The following is a 20,253-nucleotide window of genomic DNA, read 5'->3' as shown; positions in this document are numbered from 1 at the left end:
TGGTATCTCATAGTGGTGTTAATCTATATTTCCCTCATGATTAGTGAGTCCCTCTTTCTTTCTCTCTCTCCCTATCTCTTAAACATATACATGTTGATCATTTATCTTCTTTGAGCCTTGAGTGGATATATTTAAATAAAACACTAAGACATATCCAGTGTGTTTTCCTGCTACATGAAACAGTGGTACAAATATGGTGTTTCTTTGGTTGCTGCAACAATGAATCACAAACCAAGTGACTTAAAAGCAACTGGGCAGGGCAGGGTGGCACATGCCTATAATCCCAGCCCTTAGTAGGCTGAGGCGGGAGGATTGCCATGAGTTCAAGGTCAGCATGGGCTACTTAAGTGAGTTCAAGGCTAGCCTGTGTGGAGGACCACCTGCATGATTCTCTTTGAATAAAAAGCAATTATCTCCATTTTGACCAAACCTAACTATATCTCCTTGTAGTGATATGTACAGAGCTCTCTCTAGGTCATTTCTTTAACTATTCAATTGGTTTTAAGTGATGTAAATAGGGCTGCGGTGCTGATGCATACTTTTTTTTTGGTCTTTTTTTCATTTTTATCGGTACTGGGGATGGAACTCACGACTGCCTGCTTGCAAGGCAGGTACTTATGCCGCTGAGCTAAATCCCCAGCCCCGTGATGCATAATCTTTGAAGAGAGAGTTGACGTTTCCCAGCCCTGTGATTCCCAAAAAACATTGTTGAGCCAGGCAGAATGAAGAGCGACTGCTCCACACTGTCACCTGGCATTGAGCCTCAAGAGGCTATGACTTCCCAGGGCAGAAAAGTTTACACATCAGACCTGAAGCACAGGCCTCAAAACATTAGGTGCTCCCTCAGTGGTGTTATGCAGATTGGTCTCTCTGCTCAGCTTTCTCTCTGCACATCACAGAGGTGCTTGAAAAGTTTTGGCCCAGACAGGACACTGTAGCCGGTAGAGCCTCAGGCGAAACCAAGAAGCTCCATCTTCCCCACCCCTAGGAATTTACTTCTGGTGCTAAAAGAATACCAATGGGCTACCTGTGCATCACTAATGCCCCTTAGGTTCCACCCCAAACCTAGGCTACTTATATGCCTCCACTCCACGTGTTCTACGGAGACATCGCCGAAGGGGAGGGGGATGCTGTGCCCCAGGGGGTTGGGGGTGTCTCTCCCCGCATTCTCAAAGGTCATTTATATCTCATACTTTTTATCTTTTCAGCCGCCAGTCCCCCACAGTTCTATAGTGCTTTCAGGCCTCCTACCTAGCCCAGCTCACAGTACTCATGTATCTCCTGCCATTCTCACAGTCACTAGTCCGCAAGCCACTCCCTTCTTCCCAAATTAATAAAATCTGAGTTGGGCCCTGAGTTGAGGCCTTTGTTCCTGTAAACCACCATCTTGGCTGGACTTAGGACCCCTTGGGCTCCCCATAACTATAAATATGTCTTAGTGTCTCTATTCTCACCATAGGTTGCACTGGAAGTGGTAGAATGGAATTAACTTATTGGAATTCCAATAACTTTTACATGAGATTACAAAAAACTTCCCAGACTGAGAGGAGGACCGGAAAGAGCTCTGTATAAGCCTGTATTCGATAGTAAGGCCCTGTCTCAACCCTTCCCCTCCAAAAAAATTGGAATTCATTCTCCCAGAGCCTAAATCAAGGTGTTAGCAGGGCTGCATTCTCTAAAATCTTCTGGTGGCTCCAGGCATCCCTTGGCTCGTGGCTGTCTCCCTTGTCACAGGGCCTTCTCACCTGCATGCCTCTTTCTTCTTTTCTTTTCCTTCTCCTTCTTATTTTTTCTTTTTCTTTTCTTCCTATTCTATGTATTTCAGGCTGGCTTTGAACTTATTACATAGCCCAGGCTGGCCTTGAACTCATGGTGATCCTCCTGCCTCAGCCCCTTGAGTGCTGGGATTACAGGTGTGCACCACCATGTCTGGCTTTTTCCTCTTTTCTCATGGAGACTTTTGTTATACTAGAGTTAGGCCCCCACCCAAACTCCAGGGAGAGCTCATCTTCACCTGACTAGTTACATCTGCAAAGACTTTATTTCCAAGTAAGGTCACACTCACAGGTACCAGGACTTGGATTTTGAGGGGATGCTATTCAAATCACTGTGTTTATCCTGGAATATCTGGAACTTCCTCTCCCACTGTGCTGAGTTCCTGAATGTTCCATGAGTACTTAACACAGTCAACTCAGGAACAGACCCTGTCACCTGGATGTGGCCATAAGCACAGCAGGCTCCTAAAGAATACTTAATTATAGTAGGCCTTTGTCCCTAATGAAGGACCTCTGCTGACAAAATACCGATCCCTACTAACACAAAAAGCCACACAGGATCACCCAGTATCTGGTCCATATATGAATTTCCTCAAATGCCTTTGTAGCAGCTTTGTCAAGTCAATCAACGTTCACATCTCAGATCCAGGGATTTTTATTGTTTGTATCAGTGTTGAGGTGGAACCCCAGGACCTCCCCACATGCTATATGATTGCTCTATCACTGAGCTGCATCCCCAGCTGATTTTATTTTGTTAAGTCTCCCCATCCCATCCATTCTGGCCATTCTCCTCAGCCCTCCTCCCATACACTACTTCCTTGATGTCCCTGGCCTGCAGTGCAGTACAGGCTGACAGAGAAACTGCAGAGGAGGTCGGATCTCAGCCACCCAGATCTGAGTCACAAGGTCCTCAGATGGTACCTGGGTAATGTGCATGCATGTACAGTTGAAAGCCCTGGTCTACAGGCTTCTTTATTTATTTATTGGTACCTGGGATCGAACTCATAACCTTGTACTTGCCAGGCAGGCGTTTACGCTGCTGAGTCAAATGCCCAGCTACAGGCTTCTTTTAATGTTGTATATTTTGGAGAAATACTCTTTGTGAGGTCATTGTGCTCTTCCCATTTTAGACAGTAGACTCTACTTCTTCTCAAAGTGACACTGAGGCTGAACTCTGTCTGGCATTGAGAAGGGAGAGGTATCTTCCTCCCCCAAACCTACAAGCAACCTGCAAGGAGACACTTTGCCATTGTGGAATTACCCAACACTCACTCTTACCCAGGGGCTCAGCAGCCACTCACAGTCCTTGCTTGAATCACTAACTTTGTTAGGTACAGAATGGGATTTCCTAATCCTGTCAGTTTCCTTTACTTCTACTAACTGGCACTATAGGATAAGTAACAACTTTTCCTGTAACTGGGGCCATTTGGTAGCACTGAAATACAGTCCATGGAAGGAGAAGAAATGCCTAATTTTGTCACGAATAATCTGAGGCTTGTAGAGAAAAGAGCTAAGAGCCACCTCCAGTGGTGACAAATTAATAACATTTTTGAGAGTAAGACTTGGGTTTTAGCTAATGTTATGGTTGATATATTGTGTCAACTTGGGAAGTTTCAAAGTTTTAATTAAGACTCAGCAGAGAGCCAGGATCCTTACTTTGTAACTATCCTCATCCTATGCAAAAGGAGGGCACAGAGATTCTAGTGAGCGCTACACACATCCTGGGGGAGGGGGTAGCTTGCAAACAATATAAAGGAGGAAAAGAAGCTTGCTCTTCCCCCTCTTGCTGGCTGCTGCCTTGAAGTGTTGTCCCTGCGCCACGCCACTCTGCCTTAGAGCCAACCGAAACCGCCACAAACAGTGTGTTAAATAAACCTTTCCTATCTTCATTTTGGCTGTTAGAGTATTTTGTCCCAGCAATGAGAGAAAAGTAATCAAGACACCTAACGATTCCTTTCAGGGCTCAAATAGTCCCAGAGTAGGCTACTAGATGCTCCTGATGGCTTTTGATTTCAAAATAATTAAGACTCCCTAGAAGTTGTAAGAACAGTACTAAGAGTCCCCAGTGCAATTCACTGTTTTTCTAGATTATGTCTTGTGTGGCCGGAGTACAAGATCAGCACCAGGAAGACACTGGTGCAGTGTGGCTCTGTGTGACATTACCACAAGGAGAGTCGCATTATGGACAACAGTCTACTCCTTGTGAGATCCCTTTACCACCCCTCTGCAGCTACCTCATCCATTATCCCTAACTCTTGGCAGTCCAACTGTCCTCGTATCACAGTTAGGATTTCAAGAATGTTACTCTAAGGGATCACACAGTATGTGACACTTTGAGATGGGTTTTCTCCTTGGCATAATTCCTGAGACCCAGCCTCTGCTACATGTCACTAGCTTATCCCATGTCCTCTTGCTTCTGGAGGTGGCAGTTTCTGCAGGAGAGGGGTGGCATTTAGAGCCCCCAGTCTGGGCTCTGCATGTTCACTGGTGCTTGGTGGTATTTTTGCTTTGGTAGCTTTCCTGCTATATAGTCGGAAAATAATTTGTTGAAAACCATTAGTTGATTTGTATTGCTTTGTCCAGTCACTACAAGTGATTTTCCTTTTATTTTTTAACTTGTAGTTTATTGCTTAAAGTCTTGATTACTAATATATTCTTATTTGCTTTGTCTCAGAATGAAGGGTTTGAAAATAACTATGCCAATATTACAACAAAATTAGTGAATTATGTATGATTCCTCTGCACCTTCTGTCTCAGCAGACACCTGACAGACATGCAGCAAAAAGGCAAATTCTCCCATCTGCTGGAGCCATCCTTTCAATTTGACTCAGTCTGTAGTTGCTCTGGGTTGGACCTTAAAAGTTCCCCAAAGGCTCATGTGTTAAAATCTTAGTCCCTGTGTTGTATTAGGTGGTGATGTGGACCTTTAGGAAGAAGGGCTTAGCAGAAGAACCTGAAGTCACTGGGGGCATGTCCCTGAAGAGCAAAGTAGAACCCTGCACTCTCTCTTTCTCTCTCTGCTTCCTGCTGCCATGATCTAAACAGCGTTGTTTCCCCATGCACTTCCTGCCATGATGTTCCTTCTGCTTCATTATTGGCTTAAAAACTATGGAGTCAGCCAAACATAGACTAAGGCCTCTGAAACCACAAGCCACAATAAAGCTGTCCTTCTATGAAGCTGATTTTCTTAGCACCGTGGCCCACAGTATTTCTGGTTTTTTCCTTTTTCCAGAATCTGTCTGTGGCCCTCCCTATGGACATGGGTCAGCTTTTGCAGTGGCCCCCACTAGGGAGAGGAGGCAAAGTCAGGTTATGACTTCTGAGGTTGGATTCTAAAAGGTTCTACAGCCCCACGTAAGCACATGAGTCTGAGGAGCTGCCCTGAGTCCACCTGGAGAAACCACAGAGAGGACAGAAATGCTAGGCAGCCTCAGCCCAGGGCTGGTGCAGACCTCAGATAAGCCTGCCTGTGAGACCCTGCCCAAAATGCTGCGTTTATGACCACTGTTGTATTCAGACACCAAGTTCTGGGGTGTCTGTTATGCAGACTGATAAGCTGAACAAGCTGTTTCACTTTGTCTCAGGGACTTTCTTTTCACTTTTTTTTTTTTTTTATGTAAATCATGTTATGGCACGGTTGACCCGTAAGAAGCCAACCCTAAACCCAGGACTGTCTTCACTGCTCACGGTCACAGCATCCCCCAGAGCGCTCCTGGACTGTCCTAAGATCCTTCAGGGCACAGATGAGCTCAGCTAGCCTTGCACTATGTCTCACACTGATTCAATCAACAGCATAAGCGTGGGGCTTGTACCATACATTGTCTTTAAGATAGCTTTCCACAAGCAGGATCACAGGGAAGGGGCAGTACCACCACCCTCCCCACACAGACTGTTGCACACACAGGAACACCATAGGCCCACCCTCAGGACCATCTATTGTCCAGTGCAGCAGACCTAGCACTAACCTTTGGAAGCACAAGGCAGGTTTAGACTCCTGGTTATACTTTCTGTTATCAAGAATACACAGCATGTTTGCGTGTGGGTGCTGTCAGCTCCAGTGAGCACTGTACAGGAGGCCATGGCGAGGACAACCTCCCTCACCCTCCCGTGCTGGACCAGATGACCAACAGCCCGGCTGTGCTGGACCCTTGTCACACCCACCAACAGATGCTGGGCTCCTTGTTGCCAGGGCAGCCGTGGCAGCAGGCCAGGGACTGCCCCACAGAGCCCCGGTCCTGTGGCAGTGAGCCGGAGCTGCTCTACTGGAACCTGCGGTGTGTGTATTCATCAGAGGCCAGGCAGACTGCAGAACCTTTGTCCAGGCCCAGCAGGATCCGCCAGGCTGAGCTGGCCTTTTTGCTACTCAAATACCTTCAATTGCACCCACACAGCAGAGATTAGCAAGAGCTGCCAGCATGTGCGATGAGAAATTCCTGGACTGGTTCGACTGACTGAGCGCCTAAGTCACAACCTGCTGATCAAGCGGCTGCTGCAGGCAGGCAGAGGCTGAGTGTGCAGGGTGATGGAGAGAGGGCGCGGCGGGCCGCACGATTTAGGAGAATTTATTAAAGTGTCTCAGAGTGATGATGACATGCACCCGCAGGAACACGGTTCTCGGTTTAGGGTCCGAGGACTGCTGTAAACATGACGGGAACACAGGCTGCTGTCACCAGGTAGAGGTCCTCAGTCCAGAGTGGCCAGGTGTGAGGGCGGCCTTGTGCCTCTTCACTGGAGGCTTCCGTTCTGAACCATCTGCAGATAATCCTTGTGGAGTTTCTCCTGGGCTTCAAACAGCTTCTTTAGCTTCTTGGCTTGCCCCTTGCTCAGCTCCTTGCCCTCGGTGTCATGTGTGGGCAGACCCTGCAATGACAGCCCAGCACATCAGGCTCCTCCTGCACCCAGCCCCTTTCTTCCTTACCCTTCTGCCCTTACAATCTAATCTCCCCAACGTGGCCACAGCCCCTTGTATATATGTCTGGTCACCACCCTGCTCAGGGACCAACATGCTGATCCCACAGCACTGGCTCTAGGAGCTAACAATGGAGAGGGTAACTAGAGGAGGACACTCTACCCAAGGGAGGGACACTGTACACAGCAGGTCCTACGAGGGCTCAACTCTGAGGTGGCCAGCTCAACGGTATGTGGCAAATACATCCAAGAACACGTAGCAATGCGGAGCGCAGAGGTGTATGCCTGTAATACCAGTATTCAGGATGCTGAAGCAGGAGGACCATGCAGGAGAACTGTGAGTTCAAGGCCAGCCTGAGCTAAACAGTGAGCTCGAGGCCAGCCTGCACTACAAAGTGAAACCCTGTTTCAAAAAACAAAGACCAAAACAAAGCAAGAACAAGAACAGAGAGGCAGCGCCTCTTTTGACTAAGATCAAGAGAAGAACAAGCAGGGAAAGGCCTAAAGGACAAGAGGTAAAGTTTCAAGGCAAAGCCCTGAGAGCAGGGGAAGGATCCATGGCCTAACACTTGGGGCAAAGTCCCTGGAATTTTCACCGGTCATCCTAACCTTGGCACAGTGCCAGATGTAAGCTTGGTTGTGTCACTGGCAGAGACAGCCCTGGCTCAGTCTTACCCCAAAGGTGCTTGGGGTCTGAAGTCCTACACAATTCTGGCTTCTCTTAAAACTTCTGCCAAATAGAAAACTCACTTGGTCAAAGCTGAAAACCCATGTTACTCCAATTCATTGTGGCCTATTAACTTCTGAAAAGCACAGAAGGAATTCTTACATTTTCATCAAACTTGGAATACTTGTCACTCTCTGACAAGAACATTTCACTGGGTGGAATCTTCATCTTGGCCAGCTTTGCTGCCTGGAACATATAACATGTGGTCACAGCCATGGAATGGCACATGAGAACGTCACACAGTCACCATGATGCCCATTCCCACCCTCAGCCAAGCCCCACTGGGGCAGGAAGAGGAGGTAAGACAAGCCAGGGGTTTCTGGGGCAGTGGGGAGGTGGTTAATATCCTATCTTGGCAGTCAGGCTGTAAGGGCTCCTCCCCTGCTGGGCTCCCAGGTTCCAAGACACTGGGTGAGGAGTGTGGGTGGAGGCAGAACAGACATCCCTCTAGAAGGGTCCCCAGGGTGCCTGGCTGAACCAAAGGAGTCACAGTGGGCCATAGGGCATGGGTCAAAGCACAGTTCCAGCCCTACGCCAACAAACAAATGCATGTCACCTCTTGTTCTTGTTTTCTCCTGGCAGCTTCTTCTTTCTTCCTCCTCTTCTCTTCTTCAACCTAGGGGAACAGAATAGGCCTGAGACCGGCTCCTGGGTCTCCCCCTGCTGGCCTCACAGCCTGCTAGGTGTGGACTCCTGCCTGGCTCCACCCATGTTGGGAGGGATGAGCTGCAGGCTGGAGGCATGGGCTCAGGCAGTGTCCTGGCTCTGGACATGACTGGCCCTGGCTCTTGAAATCCTTCCCTAGATTTCAGCAGCCCTCTGGGTGCCCAGCAATGATTTGGCTACTGGGATTGGGGGTCAGGGGCAGCAATACACCTAGAATTAAAGTTTAAAGATTTTGGCACAAGAGGAAGGAATGAACCAGGGTAACACACCTAGCTGGGGAGGGTGTAACTATGTTTGGTAGTTGACTAGAGACAACCTTCAGCAGGTTACAGCCACAAAAAATGGCCCAAGGCCCTGAAGTAGGACGGGGAAAGGTGGGCAAAAATTAGCAAGTGCCAGGGTCTGTGGGGAGCAGGCCTTGGAGGAATTAAAGAGATGGGACAGGAAGTGAAGACCAGAATCTAGCTCCAGCCCAGCAGTTACATACAAGCAGGGAGAAAGCCGGGCTAAGCAGTAAAGCAGGCAGGCTGGGTTCAGGCAAGGGGGCATCTGAGGAGGCTGCTCTGGGAGACCCTGGCATGGGCCGCTAGGTGAGACAGGAGGAGGGGCAAGTTCAGGGAGTCAGAAATCATAGCTCTTTACAGACATGCTGGGCTTCAGGTGCTTCCTGGCCCTGTGGAATGACCAGGTAGGCAGAGGGCACAGGGGTCTAGCAGGTGAGCCAGGGCTCATGGTGGACACAGGATGCCAGCAGAGAAGCTATGGGGAGGGAGGAAGAGGTAGGAAGTGCCCAGAGACCCAGGGAGATGCTGGGCTGGCTGGGGAGCTTCTGGGAATGTAAGGAGGGAAGGGAGGAGAGATGACAGCAGGGAAGGAGGGGTGCCATTGGATATGTCAAGGAGAACAGGGTCAGGTGAAACAGTGAGCTGGCCACCAGGATGCTGCAGGGGAACTTCGGGACTTGGGGAAGGTGGAGGTGTATACTCAGGATTTCTTTTTGAAGAAGAAGCGTCTAGTAGAAACATTACAGGGAAGAGAGGAATACAGGGCATGCTGGAGTGGCCCTGGGGGCACCTGCGCTAGTTTGGCTGTGGTGAGAGCCTTTTGGTTGGACAGCATGGAGTGTGAAAAGTTATCAGCTGCTGTCCCCAAGGGAGGAGGTGACAAAACAGCAGGAAGGTGGGGCTGCAAGGAGAGACCGAACTGCCTGATCCTATCACTTTTCCCTGACGCAGCAAACCGGCTCTGGGGTGGCAGGGAGGGCACAGCCTACCCCGGGTCAACTTCATACTACACTATAGCCCCCAGGAGCCCAGGCTTGCTGGCCGAAGAGGGGAGGAGGGAGGCCACCACGAGGGGACACAGGCCGGGGAGAGGAGACTCTGAAGGAGGGAGGTAGCAGCTGAGAAGGGCCCCCGAGAGCCCAAACATAACTTTGAGGTGTGAGTCCAGCACCTCCAAACCTCCTAAGGCCATGAGGACACTGCTCTGTAAGTGCCGTCATTCTCCTGGGCCACAGGTCAGCTCCTCCTGGGGAGGCCCTGCAGACCCAGGGTTGCTCCAGAGCCGGGAGCCTCTCCAGGTCCACACATTCTCAATTCTATTTCCCGTCCCAAATATCAGTTCTTTTTCATTTCTTTTCTTTGTTTTAACTATTTATTTATTTAGAGACAGGGTTTCACTTTGTAGCTCAGGCTGACCTCAAATTCACAGCAATCCTCCTGCCTCAGCCTCTCAAGTGCTGGGATTGAGACATGCACCACCACACCCGGTGCTAAACATCAGTTCTGTCACCCAAGGGCCTTGACTACTCTCTGAAACCCTCCTGAGGGCCTGTTGGGAGAGCTGCTTGAGCCCTCTACCCCTCTGGCCTCCTTGAATCTGCTCCCCAGTGGTTCCTGCATGGCCTGGGAGTCTAGCTGCCTCCACCGCTGCCATCTGTACCCCAAGGGCCTGTGCACTGTACCCACCAGCTCAGACAATGTATATTTTGTTCCTGTCATTTTTCCCTCTGGTTACCCAGGTCCCTGAGTGCTGGACTTCTTGACCAGTGGGGCCAACATCAGGCAAGGTCCTGACAAATGGCACATGGAGTGTTGGATGGAGGGCAGGAGGAGGCGTGCTCAGTGGATAGGTGGAAGGGGTGACAAGGGGAGGTGTGGGGACACAGGCACTAAGGTTAGAACCAGGTGGAACCCACACAATTTTCTGAGTGACTCTTCTTCAGCTGAGGGAATGACATTTTAGAAGAAGTCTCTCATTAGAAGACACAGTCTCCAAACTGCCAAAGAATTATACTAAAGCTGACTGTTTTTCTGACATTTTTATGATCTGGGTTTTTTTTTTTTTTTTTTTTTTGTCTTTTTCGTTTTTATCGGTACCAGGGATCGAATTCACGACTGCCTGCTTGCAAGGCAGGCGCTTATGCCACTGAGCTAAATCCCCAGCCCCATGATCTGGGTTTTTTGTGGTGCTGAGCATGGAACCCAGGCCTTACATGTGCTAAGCAAGTGCTCTACCACTGAGCCCCACCCTAGCCGTAGGTCTGGGCCTTTTAAAATACAAGCATAAATATCAATTTTTTATTCATTCATTTATGCTACTGGGAATTGAACCAGGGCCTTTGTGCTGTGTCTCATCCTCAGCCTCTCTTTTTTACTGTCATTTTTTATTTTGAGACAGTCTTCTGAATTACTAAATTGCCCAGGCTTGGCTTGAACTTTCAGTCCTTTTGCTTCAGCCTCCTGGAGTGCTGAGATTACAGGCATGTGCCACCATGCTGGGTCAGTTCTTAAAAACCAGAGCCAGGCGAGATGCTGCGTACCTACAAAGACCACACGTAGATAGACTGAGGCAACAAAATCACAAGCTTGAGCCCAGCCTGGGCAACTTAGTGACAGTAAAATCCTGTCTCAAAAAATAAAAAGGGATGTAACTCAGGGTGAAGGCCCCAGGTTCAATCCACAGTACCAAAGGCAGGAAGGAAAAATAAAGAAGTAAACTACATACTAAATACAATAGTATTTTCATTTCCGGCAAAATCAAGCTCAACGGTTTTAATTTTACTAACTCTTTTCTTTTCTTCCCGCTCTTTCAGTAAGGTGTCTCTGTCCACCAGCTTCACCACCGTTGGCAGTCCTGAAAAACAGACAGAAGGTGAGATGCTGGCCTGAGGATCTGTGTGTGCTGTTGGGCCCACCCAGACCCTTGGCCTCACCCAGACCCCTGGGCCCAGAAGCCAAGGTCCCCACACTGCCCACCCATGGGAAGGTAAGGGCCACCTTATGGTGTACCCAGCAAAACCAGCTACAGGTGGAGGAAGCAAAAACTGAACACCAAACCTTCCATGAAAGCAGTGAAGTATTTTGTAATGATGCAGTGTAAAGATTGTGCCTGTTAAGAACTATCAAATACCAGATATAAACTGAGGATTTAAAAATTAACTGTCTTGAGCAGGGCATGGTGGCATATGCCTATAATCCCAGCATTTGGGAGGCTGAGGCAGGAGGATTATTGTGAGTTTGTATCCAGCCTGGTACATAGTGAGTTCAAGGCAGCCTGAACTACAAAGTGAAAACACTGTCTCAAAAAATCAAGAATGCCCCCCACAATAAACCCAAAACCCCCAAATGAACAAATATCCCCCATCATGACTGGGAATGGTGCTTTATTCCTGTAATCCTAGCATTGTGGGAAGCTCAAGCAGGAGGGCTTCTGGAGGCCCAACCTGGGCAACTTAGTAAGACCCTGTCTCAAAAAACAAAAATACAACACAACAAAAAGATGGCATGTACCAACTGCCCTAGTAACAACTACTGAGGCTGAGGTGAGAGACTCACTCCAGTGTAGGAGTTCCAGGCTAGCCTGGAAAACACGGCCCTCTTAAACAAATGAACCCAAAAAGAACTTAAAAAGAAGTAAAATGCAGGTACATGCCCGTAATCCCAACATTTGTGAGACCTGGGTAAGATTTCAAGTTTGAGGTCAGCAGTGGGTGGTCAAGTCCAGGTGGAAATAAACACATCATACATAAGGAGACAAATCTTGGGGGTGGAGGTGGGTGGGGAGTCCCTCTAGGGATTCTAAAACCACACGCCCAGCATTCCTGCTGCATCCTCTCTTGTCCTTTTGTCTTTCCACCACCAGCTCATCTTGTCAAGCTCTTGGCTATACCCAATGCACAGCTCGAGGGGCTCACCCACCTTCATGGTCCTCAAACCGCACCCCGAGCTCGGGCAGGATGTCATCCCGGAGGGTATCACTGAGCTGCAGGACCTCGGGGACTGTTGGTAAAGCAAAGTCGTTCTGTTAGACACAAAGTGAGATCTGGTCCTGGGAGAGTGGGACTTCTTTAGCACTCGGGAGAGGGGCTGCCAAGGACAGGAAGAGGTTAGCATGCTGCCTGACCAGCACTTAAGAGCCACCCCTTGTGTGAAGATGGTCCATGGGCTGTTTCTGGGCAGATCCAGGGCTAAGCTCACCTCCCAGAAACAAGTTTTTGCCACACAACCACAAGGCTCCTAGCTACCACCATCCTGGGACCAATGGCACACTTGTGCCTTGTGTCACCCTGAAGTCTTGAAAAGGATTCTTGCTTTTCTGATGGGGGTCTCAGTGCCAGAGAAGTGTCCCCATGATTCCAAATACCACTGAGAGAGCCAGAACATAGCTGGAGTAGAGGCTGGGGTGACTCCATGCTGCTGCTCATGCTGAGCCTGACTGCCAGGACACTCCCCATGGCTCTGACTCAAGGGCAGGCTGGGTGCATGCTGCCAGGCCTAGCTCAACCGCCAGCGGAAGTGGCGATCCCAGATGTGGACCAGGGTAAGCAAAAGCTCAAGAGAGCCTGGACAACAAAAGCCGATTGGCTTTGAAGTGACTCCAAAGAAGGACATACAAGCTAAGCAGACAGAGTGGGTGGGGACCAGAGAATTTCGAGTGTAGACGCTCTCTGTAGATTTTGACATTCCTAATCGCTGAGTCAGGGTTTGTTCTGGTGCCAGAGCAAAATCACCAACCAGCTGACTCACCCTTTCCTGCCCTCAGTCAAAGGGCACTGTAAAGACTGGCCGCTCGGGCAGAAGCTTGTTATGCACCTGCTCTATAACCACACCTGCAGCAAAGCCAGGGCAGGCACACGTTTTCCTGTTCGCTTGGTCAGGCCTGTCCCTGATCAGGCTGGGGGCCCAATCAGGCAAGCATAGGAACCAATCGTCCTGAAGCACTGACTCCAGGCAGCTCTTCTGGTTACAACAGCTCAGCCTTTCCAGGAGGACATGCAGCCAAACCTGGTTGCTAGACAGGGAGCCAGCCAAGTCCCTTTGTGACCAGGACACCACAGCAGAGCCAGCAATGTGAAACAATGTGTTGAGTTGACTGCCAACACCGGTGCCATACCCACTTGTAGGATTTTGTCACACTGGGAAGCAGATTCTGCTTACAAGTGTGAACTTCAGCAGCTGATTGTCTTTCAGAGCCTGGCTCTGCAAACTGGCTCCACACTTCACAGGGCTCAGCTGCTCCCAGGTGGGGGATGGGCTTCCCACACTGAGTGCCACTGGGGACAGGGCAAGGGGGATGCCAGCTCATCACAAAATAATTTAAGGATATAAAGCAGGAAACAAAGTTGTCTGTAAACTCCGTTGCTGTGATTCTCCAAATTGCAGTTTCTGACTGTGAAACCTGACCTTGGCTTGGTTGGATTCAATGTGTATGTCAGGTTAGTTATGCCTCTTGCCTGCTGGTGGGTGCTCTCATAGTGGCTGCCAGTCACACTGTTTTCTCTGTGCCTAACCCTTTCTGTCTTCCTATGCTGCTTCATCTGTCTCTGTAGTGCTGACCATCACACAGGCAGTGTGTCCTGATCCTGCTCTGTCCCCATGAATGAGATCTGTCAGCCACCTCCTGGACGGCTGACAAGTTAATTCACTGTTGAATGAATATCTGGCAGTTCCTGCCCATAAGCATAGCCATCTGGAGACCGTTTCTTGCAGAGATCTGAGAGACAAAACCTTTGTATTTGTCCTTCAATCATTCAGTGATATCCTGGATGTCACTGCTAGGGATAAGCCTTCCCTGGCCACTCCAGAGGGACTGATCGTGGGGCAGGAGGCAACCCAAGGGTCCATGCTTTGAAAACTACCCTGGAGAGCATACTCACTGTAAGGAAAGCAAATTATCAATCAGCAAGTGACCAAATCACCAGGACAAACATGGCAGGGGTGGGGGTGGGCTGGGGTCCACGCTACCTGGGAGAACTTTAGAGTTCCCCTCCTGGAGTCTCCCCAGGCCACACTACCCCCATTGGATCTGTCTCTGAAGAGCTAAAAATGACACTTGTCAATCTTTGTCAGGCTGAGACTTGTTCTCATCCACTTAGCTTAAAATTTCCTCCAGGTTTTTCAAACTTTGAGGTCTGGCTTACTGTTTTGGTTTGTGTCGTCTAGAAGTCCTCTCAAAGTGTTATGTGGTCATAGAGAGTTTTTTGGAAGTGACTGAATCTAGAGTTTGTGATTGATTCATGGTTCAGTGCTGGGACTAAGGGTATGAGTGCCATACCTGCCCTCTGCCAAGCCACCCTGCCTTGGAGTCAGTTGATTATGCATGGAAGCCTCCACAAACTGTGAGCTAAATAAACTCCTTTAACTTTGGGTGTTAAGTATTTCGTCCAAGCAATGAGAAAGGTAAGACACTTACTCTTTTCTTTCACAAGTTATGTTATCTCAGAAGAGCACAGGCTACAGAATATATAAGAACTGTTACAACTCAACAACCAAAACACAATTAAAAATGGACAAAGGGCTCAAACAGACATTTCTACAGAGATGGTCCGTAAACACTTGACAAGATGCTCAATGCTGCTGGTTATTATGGAAACGCAAACCAAAACCACATTGGGCACCACCTCGTACCTGGTAGGATGGTACATGTCAGACATGAATGAAATTCTGGGTTCATCCCTTAGGTCCACAAAACCAAACCAAACCAAGAAACAAGCACTGGTTAACAAGTGGAGAAATTGGAAATTTTCACACTGTTGATAGGAAATATCATGTTCCCTATGAAACTATTTATAAGTTCCTCAAAAACTTAAATATAGGTGGAGTGCTTGCCAAGCAGTGTGAGGTCCTGGGTTGGATCCCCAGTGCTGCCAAAACCCAACAAACAAAAAGTTCCAGGGAAAGAATGCTTACAAAGAACAAGCAATAAATGATGAGATCTATTTTTTTTAAAATAAATACAACATAGGTTATTAGCACTCAACTCAGTCCTATGTAGTACTTACTGTTATTTCTTTACAGTAAGGAAACTCTGGCTAGGAGGGAAAGCTCAGGTTCCTATAGATACACAGTGATGCAATGTAGCACAGGAATACAATGTAAAAAGGAGGTCCTAAAACCGCATCAGGCAGAGGCAACAAAATCAATGAATGTTAGCAACAATGTGTACTGTACAATACAGGTAATACTGAGTGTTAGCAACATTTATGTATCCTCTAGTGCATCTAATATTGAGTGAAAAAAAGAGGTGACAGAAAACTACAGAATAAAATTTTTATAGAGCTCACAAACGAATACAGTATGTTGCTTAGACATGATTAGACACATGATTAAATAACTTAAAAAGCAAGAGAAAATGGGCTGGGGATTTAGCTCAGCGGCATAAGCACCTGCCTTGCAAGTGTGTTCGATCCCTGGCACCGATAAAAAAGAAAAAGACAGGAAAAAAAAAAAAAAAAAAAAAAAAAAGCAAGAGAGATACACATAAAATGCAGGTCAGAGGTTATTTCTTGGAGGAGGCACAGAAGGATGGGACAGCCAGTATTATGCTACAAAGAAAAAATTCCGATTCTCAGAGGAGGCTGCAGGTAACAGGTATTCACATTGATTGTTGTTTCAAATTAACACTGCACTCTTTTAAGCTTCAGTGAGCTTTCAAAACATTGTTAACCTTCCAAGCTGTGTTTCTAAATTGTAATTCGGCCACAATAATGGCATCTAGGACACACAGTTACTTCCAAGATTTTAAAGAGCATTTAACTAAATGTATTGGCCCAGGTTACAGATATTTTAGTATTGGTAACAAGTGTACAGTTATTCATTCTGGAAAAGAATTTTTTATATCTATGAGGCTAAAAAAGATCTATTGTATTTAATTAGCTTTGTCTCAGTTTTTTTAAATGAAAATAATAAAATGACTCATTGAAATGATTGTGTAGACAAAGTATCATCAGACTAAACAACCCCTCTCATGGGCTTGCAGTAGTTACATGGACTCGGCCAGCATTCTTCTGTACACATCAAATGCTACATAAGAAAAACGAAACAAATTGCCTGGGACTAATTTTCAACTAGATTTTGATAAAGTCTATATGAAAAGCATGGGTTAATCCTTTTACTTTACTGTTAAAGAATATAATTAGGAAGAATTTAACTGTCAAACAAATCTTGGTAGTGAATTTCAAAAAGGCTTCCTGTGAAAGTCATGGAAGACAATCGTGGAAGTCATTCCTAGCCTGACATTGTACTATCTTTTTTTTTTTTTTTAGACAAGGTCTTCAGGCAGGCCTCAAAACACTATGTAGCCAGGGCTGAAATTGAACTCATAGCAATTCTCCTGTCTCAGCCTCCCTGCTGCTGGGATTATAAGTGTACACCACCACACCTGGCTTCTTGGCCTGGAATTTTAAATTCCTGGTCTTTTGTGTTCTCTCCACATGGAACAGTTCATTTACACAGTTTTAATAAGAAGTATGCTGTTCACATCACTTGGATAAATACGTTGAATGTATTCACATTCCAGACAGAAGAAAATTCTACATTAAAAAATATTTCTGGGAAAACTATGTTAGAAAATACTAGTTTAATTTGGTATATGATGTTATGCATTTAAGTAGGTATCTACTTAAAAAGGTATCTACTGAAAAAGCTTGGTATCTTAAATTTTTTATTTTGGGTTATAAAATATATTGCAAATACGTACTAATAAAAAATCAAAACTAAAAAAGGATGATAAGCGGCTGGGGATTTAGCTCAGCGGCATAAACACCTGCCTTGCAAGCAGGCAGTCGTGAGTTTGACCCCCAGTACCGATAAAAAGGAAAAAGACAAAAAAAGAGGATAAAATAAATTCACTTTCTCATCTCAGTAATTTTAAGAGCTAACTAGCACAATTTTAAAGTAAATAAATACATGTAGGTTTCTATTACAGCAAGACACATTTACTTGATAAACCGTATATAGATGTATTTGTACTAGACTAAGTTTACATATTAACCAAGTTCTAATTGTTCATTTTAGTAAATTTTATGCAAATATATTTACTATTATTTAAATAATTTTCAGAATGTTTGGAAAGTGCCCAAACCAAAAATCTCTAATGAACAATTAGAAAGCAAAATCATGGCTGGGGATTTAGTTCAGCGGCATAAGCGCCTGCCTTGCAAGTGTGTGGTCATGAGTTCAATCTCTAGTACCGATAAAAAAGAAAAGGACAAAAAAAAAAAAGAAAGCAAAATCAAAATTGTTAGACATGCTCATATTACAGTAGAGGGAAAACTGAAATAACACTGTCTTAGATTTCCATCTTTGGTCTTTTTTTTTTTTGTCTTTTTCATTTTTATTGGTACCAGGGATCAAACTCACAACCGCCTGCTTGCAAGGCAGGTGCTTACGCCACTGAGCTAAATCCCCAGCCCCTAGATTTCCATCTTTATAATACATTCAAAATTACTGGAGCAATAAAAAAAAAAAAAACTTAAGTATACAATTACTACATAATCCCATAATCTCTTCCAAGGTATATGGCCAGGAAAACAGAAAAAAACCCTCAGAGGAACACAGGACCTCTTGTCTCCAGTGGCACTATTCACATAGGAAGAAAGAAAGCAAACATCTATCGAGTGACAGCCAGAGAGCCAAGATGCAGTCTGTCACTGCAGTGCAATGTCACTTGGCTCTACAGACCAAAGCCAGACACAGTATGTACGAACCTCAAAAAAACTACGCCCAAAGTCAGAAAACAGGGTCACATATTATATGATTTCAGCTATATGAAATATCTAGAATATGAAAATCTCTAGACAGAAAGCAGATTATTGGGGCTGCTGGGGATAGGGCAAGAGGAAATGGAAAGAAACCACCCAATGGGTGAAGGGTTTACTCCGGAGAGAAGAAAGTGTTTTGAAAGTAGCGGCTGATATCACACAACAGTGCCAGAGTACTAAACACCCCTGCACTGCCCATCCTGAAAGGTTTACCTTGTCAGGTGATTTCTTCTTCAATAAAATTTACAACATCTGCCTGAGGCACTCCCCTGGAGTGAGGGATGTCCAGGAGAGGACTGGGGTGTTACTACAACAAATATTTGATATCATCAAAGAAAAGCTTTATCTTGGCTCACAGTTCTGAAGGTTTCACTAAATACCTGGTTGGCTCCATTGCTCTGGGCCATGGTGGCACATCATGGCACAAGGTGGTGCCAAAGGAGAGTGAGGAGGATGGAGGGGTCCATGGTGGCCTGTGAGGACACATCCCAATAACCCACAGGGCACCCGCAAGGCCCTACCTCTTAGAGGTTCCGACACCTCCCAGTAATGCTTCCTTGGAACCAAGACTTTAACAAAGCCCAGGCCCCTGGGAATCATCCAGATACAAATGCAAGCTTAACCCTAAAATTTTAAAATTACTTCTCTGTTTCTGTCTTTTCTTTGGGGGACAAGTTGGCTTTTATCCTACACTTTTTCTTTTTTTCCCTTTTCAACTTTTTTCTATCTTCCTTAGTCTTTCCTTTATTTCTTTTTTTTTTTTTTTTTCTTTTTTTATCGGTACCGGGGATCAAATCTTTCCCTCATTTCTATATTTTTCTGTTTTTCTTGTTTGTTCTTTTGTGTGACAGTTTTCTTTTTTTCTTGTCTTTCCTTTTTATCGGTACCGGGGATCGAACTCACGACTGCCTGCTTGCAAGGCAGGCACTTATGCCGCCGAGCTAAATCCACAGCCCCATGTATGACAGTTTTCTAATACTACTGATTTCTTTTTACTCAACAGGACTCCTTATCTCATTTTTTCTTTCTGCCTTCTCATCTCCCATTCATTAATTTTTCAAACTTAACATTTTTCATTGTCTGGGCGCCAGTCTCCTCTATCTTTACTGATACAATTATTAAGCTTTATGAGGTACAATTATGAAGCTTTATGAATCTTTAGATAGCTAGTTAATTATTTGCTATTACTATTGAATACTCTTCTATTGTTAATGGAGGTAAATTTGTTTCATGTAGTAGGAATTTATTAAAGGTTAGTATTTGGTTTGTCTTAGTGTTTAACTATAATTATAGCTTATCTTTTTCAATGGTTAGAAATGGTTCTTTATTGGTTTGTACAGTATGTCGATACCCAGCTTGTCTTTCACACTATTATTATTGCTGATTTTACTACTATAGTCAGGGTGACATAGTTGTTGCTATTAATTGGTTTTCTCTGAACATCAATACCTGGGTTGCCTTATTAACAATACCGCAGCCCAGTTCCAGAGAACTGGGTACTGGGCTAAATACACCACAGTCTCCTCTCCCAAAGAAATGGAGGTGGCTGGATCCTGGGACAGAGGCAAAGGCCAAGTTAGCCACACCCAGGGGCATCACTGAAAAGCAGACATTAACTAAAGGGATCACCATACTAACAATGAAGTTTTCCACTATAATCAACTCATAAGCCTTAGCACAAACAAACAAAGAGCTAGGAGAAGACAGTACAACAAAATGCCTCCCCAAACCCCCATCTCCTTTAAATCGATACAGGGCATGAAGGGGGAGGAAATCAAAAGGTGCACAGCAAAATTATTGAAAAGCATAACAGAGGTGATAACAAAACAGATCAATAAGGGCATCTGGCAAGATAAAGAAGATATAACTGAACAGACAGTGTGCCTAACAAACAAAACTAAAAGTGAATTGGGTGTGGTGGTAGAATCCTGTAATCCTAGCACTTCAGTCGCTGGGGCAGGAAGATTGCCAGGAGTTTGAAGTCAGCCTAGACAACACAAGTGAGTTGAAGACAGCCTGAACTACATAAGACCCTGTCTCAAAAAATTTCCTTTCTCCAAAAAAAACCAAAACTGACAATGAGTTTACAGAAGTCACTAATAAAAAGCTAGCTGCACTAAACAATACAAAAT

At 45.9% G+C, this 20,253-nt stretch overlaps 1 protein-coding gene across 4 annotated transcripts in view; it reads right to left on the bottom strand.

The window, feature by feature from the left end:
* Positions 1–5,579: 5,579 nt before the first annotated feature.
* Cars1 (cysteinyl-tRNA synthetase 1) overlaps positions 5,580–20,253 on the bottom strand; it is a 54,307-nt gene continuing 39,633 nt past the window's right edge. For all 4 annotated transcript variants that reach the window (XM_005003037.4, XM_003468335.5, XM_063227716.1 and 1 more), the window contains 5 exons: positions 12,279–12,359; positions 11,147–11,214; positions 7,967–8,026; positions 7,513–7,596; positions 5,580–6,635 (listed from right to left, as the gene is read on the bottom strand). In XM_005003037.4, coding sequence (XP_005003094.1) covers positions 6,501–6,635; positions 7,513–7,596; positions 7,967–8,026; positions 11,147–11,214; positions 12,279–12,359 — 428 coding nt within the window. In that variant the 3' untranslated portion in view covers positions 5,580–6,500. The remainder of the gene's footprint in view (positions 6,636–7,512; positions 7,597–7,966; positions 8,027–11,146; positions 11,215–12,278; positions 12,360–20,253) is intronic.

Source organism: Cavia porcellus, unplaced genomic scaffold (genome assembly GCF_034190915.1).
Source record: "Cavia porcellus strain 051 isolate PalLab524CR breed Dunkin Hartley unplaced genomic scaffold, mCavPor4.1 scaffold_17, whole genome shotgun sequence".
Taxonomy (NCBI): domain Eukaryota; kingdom Metazoa; phylum Chordata; class Mammalia; order Rodentia; family Caviidae; genus Cavia; species Cavia porcellus.
Note: the sequence above shows the minus strand (reverse complement) of the source record. Positions and strands in the feature narration are given on the sequence as shown.